This window comes from Zootoca vivipara, chromosome 9 (genome assembly GCF_965207765.1).
Source record: "Zootoca vivipara chromosome 9, rZooViv2.hap1.1, whole genome shotgun sequence".
Classification (NCBI taxonomy): Eukaryota; Metazoa; Chordata; class Lepidosauria; order Squamata; family Lacertidae; genus Zootoca; species Zootoca vivipara.
Window position 1 is genome coordinate 37,380,047 of NC_142592.1, and position 22,223 is coordinate 37,402,269.

The 22,223-nt window shown below is 41.4% G+C and overlaps 1 protein-coding gene across 3 annotated transcripts in view; it reads left to right on the plus strand.

Moving 5' to 3' along the window:
* CFAP54 (cilia and flagella associated protein 54) overlaps window positions 1-22,223 on the plus strand; it is a 103,712-nt gene that overhangs the window by 40,503 nt on the left and 40,986 nt on the right. For all 3 annotated transcript variants that reach the window (XR_015945835.1, XM_035127119.3, XM_060279711.2), the window contains 12 exons: window positions 494-649; window positions 1,740-1,862; window positions 3,559-3,693; window positions 4,698-4,797; window positions 7,326-7,409; window positions 9,415-9,541; window positions 10,491-10,557; window positions 12,151-12,269; window positions 13,140-13,370; window positions 14,742-14,884; window positions 17,986-18,183; window positions 19,969-20,129. Coding sequence is in view for 2 of the 3 variants with exons in the window: in XM_035127119.3 (XP_034983010.3) it covers window positions 494-649; window positions 1,740-1,862; window positions 3,559-3,693; window positions 4,698-4,797; window positions 7,326-7,409; window positions 9,415-9,541; window positions 10,491-10,557; window positions 12,151-12,269; window positions 13,140-13,370; window positions 14,742-14,884; window positions 17,986-18,183; window positions 19,969-20,129 (1,644 nt within the window). In the remaining variant the exon portion in view is untranslated. The remainder of the gene's footprint in view (window positions 1-493; window positions 650-1,739; window positions 1,863-3,558; window positions 3,694-4,697; window positions 4,798-7,325; window positions 7,410-9,414; window positions 9,542-10,490; window positions 10,558-12,150; window positions 12,270-13,139; window positions 13,371-14,741; window positions 14,885-17,985; window positions 18,184-19,968; window positions 20,130-22,223) is intronic.

Consider the following 22,223-nt stretch of genomic DNA (forward strand, 5'->3'; position numbering starts at 1 on the left):
ATGTGAGGCTTCTTGGTGAATTACACATAAGAAAGCTACTGAACTGTCTACTTCTTCTCACAACACCTTACAGTTAGAGACCAGTGTACTAACAACAAAAGCAATATTGTGGTTTCTAGAGTCATATTATCTACCATTGCTTTAAAATAATAGCAGCAGGGTCAGAAGCTAAACTAGTAGCACTGTATTTCCACCAAATAGATGGTAGACGTGTTATTAAAATTTTCCATATTGCAGTTTGGGTGCACTACTAACTTTGCTTTCGTTTGCAGATATGATAAAAATTGTCTCTGAACAATTACCATATGACAAAAATTACCCTTTTCTGGATTTTATGAAGAATACTACATTTATAGTTAGGCTTATCAGAAATATCTGAAAATTAGAGATTCTGTACCATTTGCTGTACTTCTGATATTTGAAAAAAAAAGTCTTTTTATTTTGCCTGTGGTCTGTGACGTAAATGTATAAATGAAAATATTTTTTCTCCCAGGTTGCTAGAATAGCTGAATGTGGGCGAATGCTAGTGGCACTTGAACTCAGCAACTGGTTAAATGATGTAAATTATGCACTACAGTCGATTGTTCATTGTTATGGTCTTTTAGCTCCCCTGATCTATCACAAGATTCCTTCAAAACCAGTCATTCAGGTAAAAGGACTTTATAAATATTAGGCTGCATAGTGTTCATCTTAACATACCCACATTAGTTTTGTTCAGGCATTGATTAAAAACCTGTTTGTTCCCGCAGGCCTTCAGAACATATTTAAAACTGATGGTATTTATTACCCTTTTTGCCACTGATAGCGATGTTATCCATGCTTTAAAAACTGGCTTTACTGCCGCTTTGGTTTCATTGTGATTGTTAGCTGCTCTGGGATCTCTCTGAAGAGTAAGGACAGGATACAAGAAAAATAATAATAACATTTTAATGGTAAATAGCAATTAATAGACATCATAATTCTTGGGAAGCTGTTTGGTTAATGTTAACAATTATTAGGAGCCAAGATGGTTAAGAATCAAGAATGATGAGCAAAGTTCACTCCTAACAGGGATTTTTGTCTCAAAATTGAACAAGAGATGAAAATTAAGTTAAGGTGGAGGAACCAGGGCCAGTGTGAGTCCTCAACCAGATAAGGCACTGGCTCAGGGGCCTAGAGGAGCTATCACTGGCCTGGGAGGACCATGCTGTCATTCACTGCCCTCCTTAGCAGCCACTAGAGATGCTTTTAGGCAGTGGGTGGCAGCGTGGCTTTTGGATGGAAGCTAAGATCAGTTCCCATCTGTGGTGGCCAGCCACTATTTTAACTTACCCAAAATGCAATGTCCTTTCCCATAATTGTATGAAATGCATTGATTCCACAGATCTTTGGGTCAGGGCATTACATCTTGGGTGACTTAACATGGCAAGTGATCACTGTGGATGGGAGCTGAACTTAGCTTTCCTTTGAAAGTGCCACCACTCATCCTCTGCCAAAGTGTGTGGGAGCACAGTGGAGGCCGGTGAGTGGTGTTAGTGTAAAAGCAATGGCGGCAACAGAGAAAGCATGCTGCAGCCTTTGCAGCGCACCACACACAGGGCTGGGAATTCATGATGATGCACACCTTTGTTGGGAACATTGTAAAGAGGCATCAAAACTGGCACAGGGCCAACTCGGCATCCCTGGGGGCTTCATTTTTACTCATTAGTCATGCAGTATTCTACTACTGTGTTGTTAAATGGCCATCCCTGTATTTTCAGATTATCATTAAGTATCTTACTGTTCTTCAAGAGATGCCATTGTCTACTTTGCAAAAAAGACCAACAGCATGCTATGAAAGCCTCCAGCACATGATAGCTTGCTCTTGTTATTTCACAGTAAAGGTATTTATTGCTTCTAGAATTTATTATTTGGTTTATTAACGAAACCATGGCTAACACAAACGTTTGCTGGTGTTATTTGTGAACCAGGCCAATGTCAGTGCTTGGCAACTCTCTCTAGATTCTCAGATGCTTCTGCAAGATTTGGGTATCTCCTTAAACTTAATAGGAATGCACTAGAGAAGGATTAATTGTGCTTGAATGAACAAGGCATTTTTAATAGAAGCAGAATCCTTCACTGTCCTTGATCAACAAGTTGCCAACAAGGCCCTTAATCAATATAATGGACTGAATTTACTGTAAACAATTTTGGGGTTTCTTGCACACACAAAAATTGTGGTTCAATTTTTGGAAGGCATCAGTGAGGGTTTGGTGCCACCATGTGGTCGAAGGTAGGAAAAGCAACATTTAGAGAAGTAGAATTCCCAACACGCAATTTGCTTTTCTACCTTAGTTGAAAGGCTCATTCACGATTACAGCTCCATCTTCTCAGGCATTTAAACATTTCCCCTAACTATTTCCTCTATCTTATTCATTTCTAGTTCAAGATCTTTTTGTCTCCCTCAGTTTTGTGTGGTCAGAAGTCTCTTTTTTTCACCCCATATTTTGTCCTCTCAGACTCCCGTCTTCCCCCTGGCTTCCCTCCCGCCATTTTGTCTCCACTTTCTCTTCATCTAAAAAAAATGTATGTATATTTATTTAGATTTATATACCACTTTAACATAATAAAATACAGGATAAAAACATGGAAATAAGTAAAACAAAACAGCAAAACAATAATCCCCCTTCCCACAGACACATTTAAAAGGCTGTAGAATATTGTTGTTGTTGTTGTTTAGTCGTTTAGTCGTGTCCGACTCTTCGTGACCCCATGGACCATAGCACGCCAGGCACTCCTGTCTTGCACTGCCTCCCGTAGTTTGGTCAAACTCATGTTTGTAGCTTTGAGAACACTGTCCAACCATCTTGTCCTCTGTCGTCCCCTTCTCCTAGTGCCCTCAATCTTTCCCAACATCAGGGTCTTTTCCAAGGATTCTTCTCTTCTCATGAGGTGGCCAAAGTATTGGAGCCTCAGCTTCACGATCTGTCCTTCCAGGGAGCACTCAGGGCTGATTTCCTTAAGAATGGATAGGTTAATATTAATATTATTAGAATATTAATCAATATTAATCAACCAAAGGCCTGGTTGAAGAGGAACCTTTTTGCCTGCTACCTAAAATATATATAATGAAGGCGCCAGACAAACCTCCCTGGGGAGAGCATTCAACAAACAGGGAGCCACTACAGAGAAGACCCGTTCTCATGTTGCCACCTTCCAGACCTCATATGGATGAGGCACACAAAGAAGTATACACACACACACACCAGATGCTGATGATACAATAGGCTGTAACCTACCAAAAATTGTGCTGTAATATATTTCATGAGCTTGGATTCAGAGGAGTGTGAGCTTGCTTGTATTGTTCCTGACCTATATACCCCTTGAACCCTGCTCCCTATGAAATGGTAGTTCCCTAATGACACCTCCCCTGCCCTCCTCCCCATGTAATGTGCATACAGAAGCACTTTGCACACACCCACAAGCTTCTTTGGACCCAAGCGTTAGTTTTTAAGATGCCATAGTATTCTGTTTTTACAGTATTCTGTTGTTTAACTTGTGGCTATCACATGGAAATGAATATATATGTATATTCAATAGGTTCTGCGCTCATGGAAAGAATATGAATTAGCAATAGTTGTTGTTAACTATGGGAAAAGGATGCTGGATTGTTCACAGGGAACAGCTCAGTCGGCTGCAACTGCAGAAACAGGGGATGAAATAATAGAAGAAGAGGTAACTGCCCTTACTTTTCATTAAACCACTGAGCCTAGGGCTTGCTGATCAGAAGGTCGGCGGTTCGAATCCCTGCGACGGGGTGAGCTCCCGTTGCTTGGTCCCAGCTCCTGCCAACCTAGCAGTTCGAAAGCACGTCAAAATGCAAGTAGATAAATAGGGACCGCTACAGCGGGAAGGTAAACGGTGTTTCCATGTGCTGCTCTGGTTTGCCAGAAGCGGCTTTGTCATGCTGGCCACATGACCTGGAAGCTGTACGCCGGCTCCCTCGGCCAATAATACGAGATGAGCGCTGCAACCCCAGAGTCGATCACGACTGGACCTAATCGTCAGGGGTCCCTTTACCCTTTACCCTTTATCCAATCAATGGTTTCGTTGGGAAGGGATTAACTGGTTTTTGTTTGTTTTAAGAGATTAATTGGTGGGTTGAAACCTACCAATATGAACACAGCCCAGCAGCTATGTATTATGACATGCCATGTGTTTGACTGTCACATTTCTGCAGTTGAGGCAAACAGCAAAATCAGAAAGTTTTATCAAAGGCTTACCATTGGTGGAGGTTGTTCAGCTTGATTGGACACAAACTCTTTAGGTCCAAATTAACAAAACTCAGTGGTTTGAAGACTAGCTATAGCTTAAATTAGAATTTGGCAACCTTTTGGGGCGTTTGTGTTTTTACATGATGGTACCAGGATGGTGCTTCAGTGCAGCTCAGCCTGGCTGCTGCCCTCCACTGTCTGGATAAACAGGAGCAACACCATTGTCAGGAGGTCAGTAGCGCAGTAATGTTCCGCTAAACCATCCTCTCTTGTATGGATGAACCACAGGCTTGTGTTTGGAAATCGGATGCAAATGAAATGTCATCTCTTTTCAAAAAAAGAGATAGAAATATTAGCTATTTGTTTATTTTACAATTAATCCTGTATTTACAGTTGTCATGGTGCTTCAGCTTAGTTGAGTGCAATATAAAGGGAAAATAATAATTTATTAACTTATTGTTATAGACTCCTTCCAGAAGGATGAAGGCCCAAATAGCTATAGCTGAAAAAGTAAATGAGAACTTAGAAGCTCTGGAAAACAACATGCTCAAACTGACAAAACCAGGTAGATTTTTAAATGCATATCATTTTTTAATCTTATGCAATCTCTACTAAGCTTATTGTATTACATGTCTTAAATATTGACTGTGGGTTTTTGTTTCCTATTTTGAATATGAAAGAGAGATAATGTAAAATCAATATTAATCTAATTTCTGTATTAATCCACTGTTGGTATGACCTTTATATGCCACTCAGCAGACATAATTATTATTTATAATCCTTTATTCTGTTTTTATCAGAATACATTTTCAGCTGCATTATCATAACTGATTTCTTCAAAAACATACTACGGTTGTCATAACATTTGAAAAGCCTCTCAAAACTCAAAGTTGCGTGTCCGCATGTCTGGGCACTGGAAATCGCTTCTGCACATGCCCGGACATGCACAGAAGCTATTTCCAGTGCCCAGACATGGGCAGAGCGGCACCAAAAATCAGTTCTGTGCATGCCCAGGCATGCGCAGAGGCGATTTCCGGCAGCACTCGGCAAGTGAGTGAGCAGCCAGCCGCCGAACGAGACTTTTACCGGGTGGCGGCTGGCTGCTCGTTCGCTGCTCGTTCACAAGTGGAGCCTCCCCTGCCAGCAGGGAGGGAGAGGAGCTGCTTCCTTTAAAATCTGGGACATTTATAGGATATTTTAGAATCCGGGGTAACAGCGGGAAACGGACTTAAATAAGGGGGTTTCCCGCAAAAAATGGGAGGGTTGACAGCTATGTGCTGTGGCGGCTGCTGGTAAGAACTCATCTAGTAAGAGCTGCCCCTCTCTAGCTTGTTGAAGTTTTCTGAGAGCTGGATTGGCAGGCTCTGCTGTTAATTAAGCCCCTCTGAGGAGCTGTTTGTGTTTCTAAAAGGGCTACTGCCAGATTTACATTTGCTGACTCCTGTTGCATAGGGGCAGTGAGAAATGCATGGTGGAGGTGGCCTATGAGTCTCGGGAGTCAGGTGAAGCCTTATCCTCTGGCCTCAAAGATCCTGGAATGGGGGGTGATGGTTCCCTGAGGGATGTATCCTATCCCTCTGAATTTTCTTCTGATCCGGAGGTAGGATTGAGACTAGAGAACATGGCATCTGCTCCATTCTAGCTGACCCACAAGGTTGTGGTAATTTGGAGAAAGGCTTCTGGATCCTTCACAACCCCTATTTAGGAATAGTATATTTTCAGCTGAGGGCTTTAGTTTTGAAAGGTCATAACAGCCAGAAGCTATCTCTATTTATTCTGGAGTTGGTCATACAGTTAAAGGTGCATAGGATTGCAGCATTAGTGATCTGTACAGGTAGGTGTCATGTCCCAGTTTTATTGGGATAGTGTCAGCCCAGAACTAGAAAGAGGAAGACCCTGCTGTTGATCTTGGTAGTAACTTAGGATGTTTAAGAGGAAGCAGTGGATGCAGACAGCACTTCACCCCTTGAGGTCACTATGCTGGAAAATTCCCAGAGAGCAGTAGTTTGCAGCTCTCAGTGCAGTATCACTCTGTACCCTTCAAGAAGCTCCTGCAGCCAATCAGAAGCTTTGGAAGCCCCATCGGACATTCGGGTTCCAAAAGAACATTCATAAACCGGAACAATCACTTCCGGGTTTGCGGCATTCGGAAGCCAAAACGTCCAAGTTCCCATAGCTGCCAAGTTTTCGCTTTTCTCGCGAGGAAGCCTATTCAGCATAAGGGAAAATCCCTGTAAAAAAGGGATAACTTGGCAGCTATGCCAAGTTCCAGGGCGTTCAGGATCCAAGGTAGTAGTTGCAGCTCTGTCAAGCAACAGCCAAGGAAATTTTGTTTCCTTTTCCCTGGAGCAGAAAGTTATTTGCACTTACTTTATGGCTGAAGCACTCTGGGAGACTCACAGCTGCCGGACAATCCCCAGTGTTCTTCCCCAAACTTTCTGCTGTGGGGAATGTCACACAGCTGCTGGGATTTCAATCTTTGTAGTACTCATCATGCTTCCCAGAGGCTGATTGCATCCTGGACATGGTGAGTGAAAATGTGAAAATTTGTGGATGTGGCACACTCCCTAGATCCCTAGTACCCATTGTGGTGCCCTTGAAAAGGTGTTGGATCTCCCATCAGCACTGACCTTGATAGCTTAGGCTGATGTAGTACAGAAGCATCTAGGTCACCTAGGCTGGGTACTACTGCTACAGGGCAATGTAAGAGATGTCTGAGTATTACCTACCCAGGCTGTTGGCTAATTAAAGAGTATGACCTTTTAAACTGTGTGTGTGTGTGTGTATGTATGTGTGTGTGTGGGGGGGGGTATTGTTTTTCTTTAGTTACTATGTTATGTATTTTTGTGTTTTTATATTGTAAAACACCCTGTGATCCTCAGATAAAGGGCGGTAATATGGTAGAAATTTAATAAATAATAACAACCTGCATAATTTAGTTCCAAATCTAGTATGTTAAGTTTGTTTTATTTCAGTGGGGTTTCTACCATTGAAAACAGTGGTTCTGAAAGTGCTTAACATTGGCTAGATTGTGCTCAGTGTATATAAGCTTTCTGTATTTTTTTATGCCATTGTTGGATTGTTTCCAACTAGGAGCGGAACTGACAGGAGAGGAAGATGTTTTGCTCCTGTATCCTGTTGTTTCAAATTGGCAAACGAAGACTGGTTATAAGGAAGGTAACCATTTTAAAAGCATACTGTTTTGTTTTTTAACTGGTACAGTGGTACCTTGGTTTACAAACACAATTGGTTCCGGAAGTCTGTACTTAACCTGAAGCATACTTAACCTGAATGAAACTTTCCCATTGAAAGTAATGGAAAGTGGATTAATCTGTTCCAGATGGGTTCGCGGAGTACTCAACCTGAAGCGTACTTAACCCGAGGTATGAGTGCAATTAGTTCCGGAAGTCCGTACTTAACCTGAAGTGAACTTTCCCATTGAAAGTAATGGAAGGTGGATTAATCCGTTCCAGATGGGTCCACGGAGTACTCAGCCTGAAGCGTACTTAACCCGAGGTATGAGTGCACATTGGTTCCGGAAGTCTGTACTTAACCTGAAGCATACTTAACCTGAATCAAACTTTCCCATTGAAAGTAATGGAAAGTGGATTAATCTGTTCCAGACGGGTTCGCCGAGTACTTAAACTGAAAGTACTCAAACTGAGGTGTACTTAAACCAAGGTATGACTGTATCTTGAAAAATATCAACAAAGTCATCCGGACTTCCGGACATGCGTAGATGCGACTTCTGGCGCTGCGGCCATTTTGGAAATGGGCAGAGTGGCGCCAGAAGTCGCTTCTATGCACTTCCGGACATGCGTAGAAGCGACTTCTGATGCCAGCGCCGCTCGATTTCCGGTGCCCATACATGGGCAGAGCGGCACCAGAAATATGGCCGCGGGCAAGAGCTGCTTTCCGGGGGATTTACGGGATATAAATCCATTCGGGAGAGACCAGCGGGAAATGGTAAGAAAATACGGGGGGTTCCTGGGAAAAATGGGGTACTTGGCAGCTATGCCTTCTATTTCACCCCTTAGCCTAAAATGAATTCCCAAAAATATCCATAAATTCAAGCATTGCTTCTTCTACCCTAATAACTTTTAAACACTTATATCTAATTTGCCCCCCCCCCCCGGACTCGGAGTCTCCCAGACGGTTCAGCCAGTTCCATAAGTCAATCTGGTTTTGGACCATCTTAATCAGTCAGAAAAAACATCCAATATTACTCCTCACTCCACTCCCACTCTGTCACTGCCTAACAGCCACACTTCCTTCTTCATCCCCTGCTGTCTCCCCAATTCTCTAACTATTACACGATACCATCCACCTAAATTTCCACTTTTCAATCCTTTCACAATTTTTATTCCCCTTAGGTTCTGACCCCAGTATGGAACCTGCTCTCCCTCTCTCACTGGGAGGGCATTATTTCATACTGCTTCTTCTTTAAAGACCTTTTGAGTCAAGCATGGGTCTTGTCCCCCCCCCCCCTCACTGGGAGAGCAATGTTCCATGCCCCTTCCTCTTCATCTTTAGGATCAATTGCACTGTCCAGGACTGATAAGTGTTCGTCTTTCTTCTCTAAACTCTCTGATAAAATTAGTCCTTTTTCAATTTGCAGACACTTCTGATTTAATTTTCCAATCTGTATTGTATTCTTTTGTAGGAAGTTGACTTCCTTTTTAGATTCCATCTTTGCCAAATTGAATTTAAGCCCAAATTCCTTAATTTTAAAGTCAAAAAGTTTGACAATAAGTACCTTATTTTAGAATGTCTGCTGCTTCAGGTGGCGATTCGTGGTTTCGGCTTTTTTGAGCTGCGATAGAGCCATGAGTGAACTCAAGCTACTCCTCTCCCCCCCCCACTCGTTGCCGATGCAGCAGCGAGGCTCTGCGAGCGCAGTGAGTTTCCCATCGCTTGGCTGGTCCCCTTGAGACCCCACTTGTATGTGGGGCTTTTTAAGGGGGTGTCTAACGCTGGCACACACCCCTGTCGCCCAAATAGCCCGGTAATGATCCTCTTTTGAGCAGATGATCCGCTCCGAGCCACCATTTCCCTCTGCAGGCAAACCGGAAGCTATTTGTTGTATAACTTTCTAATGAGTATGTTTGTGGAATCCTCTAATAAAAAGCTGAACCAATGCTCAATGGAAGATATTAACTATGATTATTTTATAAATACACAGTGATGAAATTCAAGAAGAGTCCTCGCTTCCTTGAATATTTTGTTAAGCTTGTGTACAAAGCAATAACCGAAGAGAGATTTTCACGAGTAATTGAATGGAGTGACGATGTACTAGACTACCTTAAAAAGTAGGTGTGCAAATTTAAGAGCAAATAACTGAAATTATTTCATCTCTGAACATTTCACTGGAAATATCCGGCAGGTCATGTGGGCTTTGTTATTGGTATCTGTACGTCAAGAAGTAATGGAGTGCGCCTCCAGGGGTGGAGTCAGACTGCAGCATTAGCAGAACTGACGTGATCTCTGCAGAGTGTAAGCCTGGGCAGTGTGGATGGAGGTCCTGCGCTGCCCAGATGACAAGACCCCACTCTTGACCCTGATGATTTGATCCAAAGGAAAGCAGAGCAAAAAAGTTTGGCACTAACTTGGCTGCAGGAATTGCCAGAAGAAGGTGTACAAGGGACCATCCAACTGTCTTGGGGACTCCTCTCCAGATTTGGGTAGGGTTTACTCCTTAGCCCTTTGTTCTTCCAGAGATATCACGTAAGGCTGCAGAAATTTAGGGTCAGAGTTTCCCTTCTAGACGGGCTACCTTCCCAGGTTGAAGAGCTCCACTGAAACACTCTTGCATATCATAATTGTGAAATTACTCACTGCTTTTCCTTCAATATAAGAGTTTTGTCTGGGATCAACATACCTTCAGAGCTCCCAAACCCTCCACCATTCACTCAAGGATTCTGGCTAGTCCTTCATAACTCCAGGAAAAAGCTCAGGACGCTTTTCATCATAGGACACCCACACTTGCTAATTGTTATAGCTTGTCTGTTCTTTCTAGTTACAGAAGCTCATCACAATTCTGTCCTCTGTTTTTGGAGTTAACGCCATTCCACTTACCTTGTCCTCATTTCCCTCTTCAAGGTTGGCTCACAAGTCTGGTATGCTACAGTGTCCTGTGGCCTTTTACCTTGAACGTCAGTCATGTGTTGAGCCTCCCTCCCTCTTCTCCAGCAGAAGACAGAGCATGTGCATACTGCTGGTGGTGTCTCCTCACATTAACTTTTATTTCCTTGTTTACAGACGGAACAGATTCTTTCTAGGTGTCAAGCGAGTTACTAAAAAAGGAAAAAAGGAAAAAAAAGGTCATGTAAGTTGTATAATATTAACTCACTTAGACTTAGTTGATGTGATTAAAATGCATTAATAATAGCTTATGTCTAGAAGGAAACGTGAGTGGCGCTGTGGGTTAAACCACAGAGCCTAGGGCTTGCCGATCAGAAGGTCGGCGGTTCAAATCCCTGCGACGGGGTGAGCTCCTGTTGCTCGGTCCCAACTCCTGCCAACCTAGCAGTTTGAAAGCATGTCAAAGTGCAAGTAGATAAATAGGTACCGCTCCAGCGGGAAGGTAAACGGCGTTTCCGTGCGCTGCTCTGGTTCACCAGAAGCAGCTTAGTCATGCTGGCCACATGACCTGGAAGCTGTCTGTGGACAAACGCTGGCTCCCTCAGCCTATAGAGCGAGATGAGCACCGCAAACCTAGAGTCGGACACGACTGGACCTAATGGTCAGGGATCCCTTTACCTTTAGAAGGAAAACATAGATGTTTATATATGTAAATATAGTGTTCATATATTTTGGACATGCCCTGAAACAAACATATGATTCTAAAATATTGTTATGTTCTTTAAAATGTTGATATTGCTGATCAGGAGCTGATATTAAATTAGTGTAAACTATAGCACTGTAGTAGAAACACCAAGGATTCTCCTTAATAGCTGAAGGGTATAAGAGAATAGGCATAATCGCTTTCATGTCATAATTGACTTAATTTATAGGTAGTTACTTGGGAAAGTAAGTTAATAAACTGTGTGGGAAATGAATGTTTCTTTTTTGCATAACAGAACATAACTGGCAATATAACGTCCATCCATTTTTTTGTTTCTTAATAAAATATGTAAACCAAAGCTCTAACTTGCCAAAGGTTTTTCAGCATTGATGATATGTTAGTGAAAACAATCTACCGTATATATCTCTTAAACCTGTACTTTTAAAATGAGCCTTCCAAATAATCTAATTGTATTGAATTTGTCTTAAATAATAATCACGTTATAACAAGGCTTTTTGGCAAGGTTTGATGCCAATAAAGGTTTTACTTACTTAGAACAAGGCTTTTTTATACATTCAGAATCTTAATATGTTGAAAGCCCTATTTAAACTTGCATGGAACATCAGAAAGTTAGCTTCTTTCCAGGTATGGCAACAACATAATAGTACTGAAATAAACTGAAACAAACCACAAATACAGCTGTGGAGGTATACAGGGACTGCCCTCTCCCTTTTCCCCAATTGTACTGGGTATTGAGCTTACTGTAATGTCAAAAGAACCTGTCTTCTCCCACTGGAGAACAAATTTTGGCTGGCTACCAAGAGAAGACGAGGTTTGTTTGCTTTCGTGAAAGGGTGCTGCTGTATATCCAGTTCCATTTTGGAAATACAGGACACCACTCACCTTTCAAACGCTATTATGGTGTGTCGTTGTTTATTGTTGTTATTATTATTATTATTATTATTAATATTCTGTCTTTTCTTCAGACTGAGACGTAAGACAGCTTACTCTGCTATATTTTGTGGCTTACTTCTAGCATACTTTAGATACAAATTCTAGCAGACATTAGATAAAGATATTATAGCTTCATGCCTATAATGCACTGAAATGATAGCTCTTACTATTTTCATTCAGAAGTCAGGTTCACCAACATCCAGGAAAAAACCAAAAGCCAAGATTCCCAAGGAAAAAAAACCTAAACCTAAATATCCCACTAAACAACATGGTTTGCACAAATCATCTGACTGGCAAAGGTAATTCAGCTGTTTTATGTGCTCTAAATAAGATTTACAGTAATTGGATTTCAGTTATGTCTGGATATGGCCTATCACATTAAAGAGATTAGAAAAGGACATTGGAGAACATTTTTCTTTAATATTAACTAGGTTCGAATTGGACTGGCTCAAATTAAGTTGAGCTGTTTCACCTCCAAATCAGGAAAGAACTAGAATTTATGCAAGAAATCCAAAATGGATCCTGTTGCACCCCAACTGGGGATCATTGTTTGTTTGTTTAATACATTTCTAATTTGTTACTTCAACTTCAGTGTAGACCAGTGTAGCTATTGAACTCCCCAGTAGATTTCGATAAAGCAAGATCTTGTTCACATGTAACGCCAAGCCAAACCATGGCTTAGCAAGAACAAGCAAATGTGGGGGCTTCTTCCGCAGTCATTCTTCTGCTACACTGCGCTTTAGTGTGTTGTCTGAATCTAGGCTTGTGATTTAGCTCCCCACACAAGCCATGATCTATAAATCATAGAGCAAGGCTTGGTTGCATCTTGTGGTTTGCCTGGAGAGAGAGCTAAAACAAGAGTCTAGGTTTGGATGACACATTGAATCAAATCATGCTTAGCTCAGTGCAGTAGCAGAGAACAACCAGAGAAGAAGAAGGTGGCTGTGATCACTCTCAAAGTCCATGTTTGCTCTTTTGTGCTAAGTTTTGGTTTGGCTTAACATTACATGCAAACGAGGACAAGATGTGGCTGTTTTTACAGTTTCAGAATTTTTTTTCCTGTTTCCTCCTACAGCCATTCTGTTGGAATTATTATGAATTGTTTATTTTGGGCAAAACAGCTCCCCCCCCCGGTAATATAAATCACTCTTACTATGGTTTTTATTTAGGCGAGAAAAAGAAGAATCACGAAAATTAGCTGTACAAGTGCTGACACAAAAGCTGCATTTGCGTTCTAATGTCTTCTTGAAACGAAGGAGATGGCGGCGGGTATATGTTGAAGAGTTGCCGTGGCGATCTCAGCTGAACATTTACCTGGCAATTGCCCACTTCAATTTGTTTAAAAAACGGATAGAAGAGTTATATGCTATTGATGTTGATTCTTTAAAAAATCTGAACAGGTAAAAATGGATAAATGTGATGATTTATAATGGCATAATCTAACAATGCCCTAGCAACCTCTTTTACCTCCTTCAGAAATGTTCTGCTGTATTCTGTATTTTCCACAAACAACTATTATACTTCAGTGGAAGATGTGTACAGTTCAGAAGACTGATCTGCAACACTTGTTCTTGTGGTTTCTTAGAAAACCACTGCTGATGGGAAGCTGCTTTTCACTTGTATGTTACCACGACTTACAGAAGAAACAAAAGTTATTGACCTATTAGTGGAATTATTCCCTATTGATTACTTTCTGGTAATGCATCTCTCCTAATTTCTATTTTCTTAGAATTATTATGAACTTAAAAAGTTCTGAAGGAAGCAAAAGATATGTGCTTCAAGCCATCAGAATTCTTTTTCAAACATACTCATTAGGCAGTGCTTTCTTCTTCATGTGCCAAGTTCTAGTGCTTCATATGACTTTCACAGCTTTTCATCCATTGATATGAATGGCCAGACAGGGTTACTCTGAAATAATTCCACTGTAGATTTGGTCTTGCTGTTTCCCCAGCTGAGTCTTCGTGTTTATGTGTTTGCCTGCCCCACTTCCAAGGAACTGAGGATAATGGAAGCGATCGTTTCCCCATTTTATCAACTGGAATAGAAACTGAGCTTTGAGCTTTGATTTCTTAACTTTTGCACGTTGGTTCCAACCTGCAGCTCTATTTATAGTTTAAACTCTTATTTTTTATTTTAGTTTTTCAATTCCTGTCCTGCCTTTCCCCAGATTTGGTGTCCCCATGGTGAATAAGAAAATAGGAGTAAAATCAATAAAACCTGTCTGAGAGATCGCTAATATCACCTCTAATTGTTGTTGTTGTTGTTGTAGTACTAACTATATTTATACCCCATCTTTATCCCTGATGGGATTCAAGATGGTTTACAGATAGGAAAACCAATAATTAAAAACAATTAAAAATTGATAGAATTAAAACTCAATGCATATATAAAATCTATTAAAACCATATAAACAATTACAATAAATACAGCATAGCTGTCAGTTCCTAAAAGCCTGTTGGAACAAGAAAGTCTGTAGGACAACAAAGAGGGAGCCAGTCTAGCTTCTCTAGGAAGGGCGTTGCAGAGTCTAGGAGCAGCTACCAAGAAGGCCCATGGGCCATGGCGCACGGGTTCACGAGAAAATCCACACTGGGTGGGAAAGGTCACATGAAAGCAGGAATTAACTGAAGCATTCAGCATTCAGCATTCTGTAAATATAAAAAGACGACTTTGTAAGTATTTGCAGAATAATAAAGTTACAATATTGTTAGTTTTTATGTATTTGATACCTTGCTTGCTCTTTTTAAACAATGAAATGTTTTGTTTTGCAGTTATCATGAACTAGACCCAGACGCATTCTCATTAATCAATTCAGGCACTATAGTGGTGGCAGCAACAACAGAGGAGCAATTGAAGACTTTTCAACCTCCGTTTTTTAAGAGAACAGTATCAGGAAAAATCCGTAAAAAAAATGGTAACTAAATAAAAAAATACGCAATAACAAGATAATTGTAATCTTACATATTAAAATGCATCAACCTTCTCACCTGTTCTAATCCAAACAATTAGAACATATAACAGTAACTATTTGGTTTCATGATGGATTTGTTTTGAATTTGTATTTTTCCCTAGAGTGTAGTCCAGCAGATAGGTAGATACTGTCATCTATCGCCCAGGGGCAGGAAATGCAGTGTTGAGGGAGGTGGTTGCCTCGCTATAGGCAGACATGCCTCCCACCTATTTCCTGCCGCCCTTCTAGGCAGTTCTATTTCTCCTCCCTCATTATTAGCCTCACTTTTTGAACTATTTTGTGCTTCCCTGTTCTTTCCTGTTTGTTGTTATCCTTAGTGAGTTTCTGAGTGCTTTTGAACATGTTTGGGTTTTTTTTTCTGGCAGCTTTTTTTGGTGGTCTTCCTTCTTTTCTTCTTATTGGCAGATTTGTGTTTCTGTGTGTCAAGGGTTGTTAGTTTCCTATATTCCCATCTGATAGACTTTCTTCCAGGAAGAAAGGGCTGTTGGCCCTTGATCTCCTAAGATCAGAGCCCATCCTCTTTTATGTGGATAGATTGGCTGTCTGATTTTTATTTATTTTATGTTATTTGTTTTTAGCTTTTCAAATTGTCAAAATTGTTCAGTTCCTTTTATGTGTCAAAGAAGTAGTTCTTGTGTATTTTTGCCTATTTGCAGTATTTTGCACTTTCTTGTATTCTTATTTTTATTTGTCTGTCACCATGCTCTTGTTGATGCAATCTTTGAGACTCTTGTAATGAAATGGACTGTGGTCTCTGCATGCAGTGAGACAACCTGCTTCCTGAACTCTGCATTTTTGCCTGTGGGTGATAGATGGCAGTAGCTACCCATTTGATGTCATATTCTCCAGGAGAAATTTATTTCGGGTTATGCCAACAGCCACTATTATTGGGGTTAGCTGTTGATTCTCTTGATTGCAAGCATTGAGCTAGTGGCAAAACTAATGCATTATTAGTATGTAATGTTACTGAAGTGAATTCAGATGTGTGCTGATGGTGGGCAGGCTTAGTTTGATTGCATGGTGAAATATCTTCTGCATTGTTGTGCACCCAAGTCCTGGCTTTTCAAAATTCACAGAAAATTCATCCTGCTGCTGACCAATTGGCATTGGTAGTTTTACATGAACTCCCCATGTATTCCTTCCCCTGTGTCTGTTTTGTCTGTCTTAGCCAGTACTTCATATTGTACACCCCTGACCTCCTCCTCTAAGCCTGCATCCACTCTGTTCTGATGCCCTGTGGGTGCATCACGTACCACTTTTAGTTCTTTATCTGTTCTTGGGTCTCTTGCTCCAGATATGCCTGGTGTTTCTAATAATGTCTGCTTTCTTGACTTCAGTGCTATTGCGGCTGCTGCTTCTAGGATTTAAGTTATTGATCCTGTTTTGATTGCCTGCCTTGCAATTCTTACTGACATATTCTTACTGACATATACAGCCCATCTGTCCCAAGTTTCTATCTTAATTCTGCCTGTCTGTCTGATTCTGCCTGTCTGTCCCAGACATGGTCTAGAGACACCGATGGACCATGGGATAGTCCGTTTGTGACATAGGTCTTTAATCAAAGTTGAAATGGACCCAGTAGGTCATGCTTGTTCTATGACTCGATTCCTAATTTAAAGCAATCCTTTAAAAAAAGATGCATACAAAGAAGGGTTCGTACAGCCTCTTTAAGGATGTTGTTCCTTTTCTGTTTCTCAATGACTGGTCTTAAGACATGTCACTTAAATCCCATTGTCTATCCTTAGGGGACTGGGGAGCAATTTTTCCTCTTCTTTCTGACATTCTTATAAATATTTGAAAATGGTCTGCATGCTTACTATTCTCTCTCTCTCACTTGATTCCCACCCCAGCCAAAACATGCCCATTTCCTCCCGTTAGTTGCTTCCTGAACTGCAGTGCTCCAAGCTTGAACACAGTACTGCCAAAGGAAATCTTAAGTGTGCTTAATAGAACAAAATTGGAAAGCACAAGTCTTCGCATTGTTTATTCATGTAATCCTTATATCTTTCTTATTCCGTTGCATGTTCATATGTGGTTATTCTTTTTGTATTTCTAGTTCACACTGTTGAGAACAACACTTCCGTATTTTGTCCAGTAATGAGAAGACAGAGGCAAACAAAATAAAAGGGTGTCTCCGTATTATTTTGCTAACTTTTGATTTGGTGATTCAGTGCATTTTGTTATCAAGTTGGATTGGTGGTGGAAAATGGAACCTAATGAATTGCAAGCATCAGTTTATCTGCTATTTGGAGATTGATTGATTTGGAGGCTTAGCAAGAGTCATAATATTCCTTGTGGCTAACTTGACAAAATGGCTGATGAATTCTTCAGAACAGTCATAAAATACAGAATGAAAAATGCTGCAATTGATTCCAGAGAATTGATCTAGTGTTGATCTGTTTGTTTATTGCTTGTGTGTGTGCATAAGCACGTAGTTATGTAGTCAGTTATGAGCATATGTTTAAAATAATTCAACCTCTTCAAAATCTTTCTCTGAAAGGAATAGTGTTTAGATCAGAACACAATTATTCATCCTGACAATTGATGGCTTTTAAACAAGCCTATTAATACCATCTTTAGTTTAAGTGAGCTTTCTTGGTTTCACTGTTTGCTGCTCCATAGCTGTGTCCTGCCTTTCTTTTATGAGGGTTTCCAGGGCTGCCTGGTGTAATGGCAAAAGGAAAACACAATTCCAGTGTCCCCTTGTTGCATTTCATAGACTTGAGTAGCCCTTCCACATCTGTTGACGTCCACTGCAGCAGATGCAGCCCTGTCTTCCTCTTGCATCACTTGTCAGGAGCAAACTAGGGAATCAGAAGCCCAGTCATTCAGTGCAAGAACAGTGAACTCAGCCATTCAACCACCAGAGCAGCTGTGAGATATGGTAGGACCTGTCACTGTTTTTTTCAGATGGACTTCTAGCTTGGCCTTTTGATAAGCTAGGGGTACTTACACAATTGTGGAATCTCGAAAATACCAGCCCTGAATATTCTGCAGCCAACAGCTCTTAGCAAGTCAATACTTCCTTGCTCTTCTTTGCTCAGACACACTTGATTCCACCTCCCCTGTCTTCAATTCTGGTCCTTCCATGCCTGCTTCTGACCCCACTTTACAAAGTGCTTCTTCAGATGCTGTTTCCAGCTCAAGCCTACTTGACCACAGTAATTGTCTCACCCCTGAAACTGATGCCACAACGGATCCCACTGATCTTTCCCAGCTGTCATCTTCTGCTTCAGATTCAGGTGGGTTACTACATATTGGCCAAATGGCTATCAGATGTCGAGTGGTTCCGTGATCTGAGGCATAAGGATTCCCCAACAAATACTTTACTAACCTATCACTTTTGCATCTAAGTTCCATCTAAGGGCTCACTATATTGTCAGGTGCTCCATTTCTGTGTCAGGTTTCCAAGCTTAAGTCTCAGGCATCAGATGAGGATGAGATCAGATGATTGCCAAGGCTTTGGATAGATGAGGATTCAAAAATAGAAGTTGTCAATGCATAAAGGAGCATATATAGGGCATTGTGGAACAGGACAAGCTGAAGAGCATACAAGGATGTCAGGACATGTTATAAAAAAATAGTAAAAAAAACCCTGTCAACTTGCTTTTCTTGGTGATATGGTGGACAAGACTAAATAAAGAGCATCAATGGACCAGAATGCTATATAGGAGAAAGGGGAAAATGGCAGTTTCTCCATAGTCGTCTAGAGGGTTCTGCTAACTGTGCTGATACATCTTTAGTTCCTTTCTCTTACCAGATGGCCTCATCAGAGGAACTGACACCTGGCCCTCAGTGCTGTCATTCTGAGCCCCACAACATTTAACACTCAGCTGGGGGGGGGGCGCGGATATGATCTCAGAAAGATACAGAGTCTGTCATGATCATGGGGGTGCCCACCAGAGAAGGCATGAGGCAGACCTTTTGCAGTTGAGGCCAGATGTCCAAGCTGAGGGCTGATGTCGCTTTCTGCAGCTGCTAGCTCCTTTGGGGTAATGGGAATTCTAGTTGTGTGGTTCTTTCCTCTCTGGTTTAGCCACCTGTGTCTGGCAGCAGAGATGTCTTCTCAGGTGAAGGGATGTGGTCTCTGGTGCCTGCAGGCTCATGCAGCATGGACCGGGAAGTGAATCTATCTCTTCTCAGTGTTCCAGGTGCCAGAGGTCTGAGCCCCAAATGAGTCCTGATCCAAGGCCATGATAGAGTCTGCTGATTCCAAACTTTTGTGATTTGTTGAATTATAGATGTGCTGATTAAAATCAAATCCTTTGTAATGTTTATTTATATACATTCTAGAATGTTCTCGGGCATGTTTCTTTCTTGTATATTTACAATAAAACTGCAACTGTTCCTTTAGTATTAACCAGTCAATATAACGATGGACTAGAAAGATTACTTCTCACAGTATGTAAATAGAGGGAGGTCTGTAGCTCAGTGGAAGAGCATCTGCTTTATGATGCAGAAGGTCTCAGGTTCACTATTTGGTATCTCCAGGTAAGGCTGGGAGAGATTCCTCCCCAAAGTGCTGGAGAGCTGCTGCCAGTCACTAAACAGCATTGATCTAGATGAACCAATGGCTTTGCAAGCCAGTTTCCACCATGCCCCAGGTTGCTCTCAACAGTAGGTACAGTTCTTATGTAGGCCTCCTCTTTTGGGGCGACTGGTTTATGGGCTGTTGGTCTCCACAGACTTATGTCCAGATCTCGTATGTCTTCCTGTGGAAGAAGGAGGCTCCATGTTTCCCCATTTTTCATTAAGATTGAGGCCCTGTTCTCCTTCCATCCCATCAGGTATACAGATAAGAGGACCCCATCGTGCTTCTTTTAACACATGTGGGGAGCCTTCAGGCAATGTCTAAACATGGTCTTCTCAGGAGTAGGGATTGGGGCCTACTTAAGGGTTAAGGTGCTGGCAAAAGCCCATTAAGTCCCTGCAGCCCATCTTATTAACAGATCTGAAAACTATTATTACTCATTCTGATGTCTTTGAAAATGTGTCCTCAATTTAACTCAAATGTTGTTTGTTTTTAGATCCATTATATTTTTCTGATCACAGCATTAAGCCGGAAGAAAAAGACAGCCCACGACTAACTCAGGGATATGTTACCGCAAAAGAACGTGAAAAAGCACAATATCATTCATCTTTGCAGGATCATTTTGTTAAAATGTTTCTACATTTTAGAAGAGCGGCGGTAATGTCTTCTTGAATTAATGTGTTTATGTTATTGTATTAAAATGTCTCTACCAGTTTCAATAGGTGATACAAACATTTGTTTCTTGTACTTCTATTAACTTCTTTTTCTATTCCCAGATATCAGTAGGGTAGTCTAGCAGAAAGGGTTCATATCATCTAGGTCTTCCTAACCCTTTAAAGCAGGAGTCTGAGAAAGCTTGGCAGCAGCCCATCTATCATTCACTCACTTTTGTCACCTCTTTTTTTCTTAACCCACTCCTTGTGTCAGGTAGAACAAGAATCCCCCAAGAAAAGAAAAGAGGAAAATATAAATTAGAGCTAAAAAGCCTTCTTTTAGCTCTAATTTATATTTTACCTCTTTTCTTTTCCTAATAATTCATGGAAGAGAGTGTTCGTCATGTGACACATAAACCTTTGCACACATTCCCCCCCCCCATCTTATTGCTGAAACATTGAGGGAGTCCCAGTATAACTTCAAAAATAATTTGATACTTCCTCAAATACTTCGGCGAAAACAGCCATGAATACCCAAACCTCCTTTTCATATTCCAGCAGGGGAAACGCAATTTTGACATACAATGAACATTTTTCTGTGATGTGCAAACAATAACAGTGGTCCTAGGTGGCAGTGCTGTCCAGAACTATGACTAGTGGCCACCATCTTTAATCAGGTTGGCGTGGGGGGGGGGGTAATATCCCACATATCTCTGGAAAGACAGCAAGAAGCCCTTTAGCAAATACAAAGAACACTCTCAAGCATTTTCACGCTAGAGGAAGTGGAAGGCCAATAATGAGTTTCTGGGTAGCCTGTTGCCTAGATGCCAGCTTTCAGACCAGCAGGAGCTTTTTCCTGGCTGGAAGTACTACCTAGTGCATATTTTCTAAAATAGGAATCAGAAGAATTCCTTTTCTTGGTTTCTCTTACTGTATTTACTAAAACCTTTTAAAAGGTAACACCAGAATTATTTTGCAGTAGGTAGAACTTTGTTGCCTTTTGCTTTAAGTAAATGAATACATCCATAAATAATATGGTAAATGCAATCTTATATTGGATTGCGCTGTGTTTTCTGAATGGCCCCCTCAGGGAGCACAGTACACAGTGCTATAAAGCCCAAACCTCTACTTAGAAGGGACTTGTCCAGCTTCCTAAGCACATGCTGTTCTACTGAGCGCAGCCTAAAACCATGTAGGCTCAGAACCTCATTTCTGTAATGGTTATGTTGCACAGAGTGAAGCCGCGTTCATAATGAATGTCACCACTTCACATGCATTAGATCAGCAGCATGGAAATATGTTAGAAATTATAGCTAGGAAATGTACAAGTGGAAAAACACCAGTAAAATATGAATAGATTTTGTGAATATATCTTGAAATGGCTGATAAAGATTATCAGAAAGCTGTAGTTTTAATCACTGTCTGGCTGCTTGGCTGTAGAAAGGTAACACGCACCTCGTTGCGCTCTCTATTTATTTCCTTTTATTTTCTGTCATTTTTTTTCTAACAATAGCCAACTTCCCGCCTCTTAGTTATTTTCCTGTGTATGAATTGGATATTTTTGTGTTCTAAGCTGCCTGAGAGTTCAGTAGGTTAGTCTGCATGCTATAGAGGGAAGTTTGTATCCTTTTTTCTCTATTGAAAAGTAAGAATGAAGAAGTAATTACTGTATTTTCCCATCTATAAGACATCCCAATGTATAAGACCCCCCCCCTCCCATTTTTGGGAACTCAGTTTTAAGAAAATGAGGGGAGATGGCCCAAAGTTGTTGAGTCTTTTCCCCCATGCAGCTGCAGGCAGGAAACACTCCCTAGATTAGGGGTCCCCAGACTATGGCCCGGGGGCCACATACAGCCACCGAGGCTCTTTTATGCAGCCCCCGGTGACCCCCGCCGCATGCTGCTGCCGCCAGCTCTTACTGGCGCGGCACGGCGCGGCTGCCGACTTCCGACCCGGAAAAGCAACGGAAATAGCTTGTGCGCACACGCAAGCGTCATTTCCTGTGTACGTCCGGGTCGGAGGAGGCTTCTGCACATGCGCACAAGCTATTTCCGGCGCTTTCCAGGTCGGGAGTGTGCCAGAAATAGCGTTTGCACAT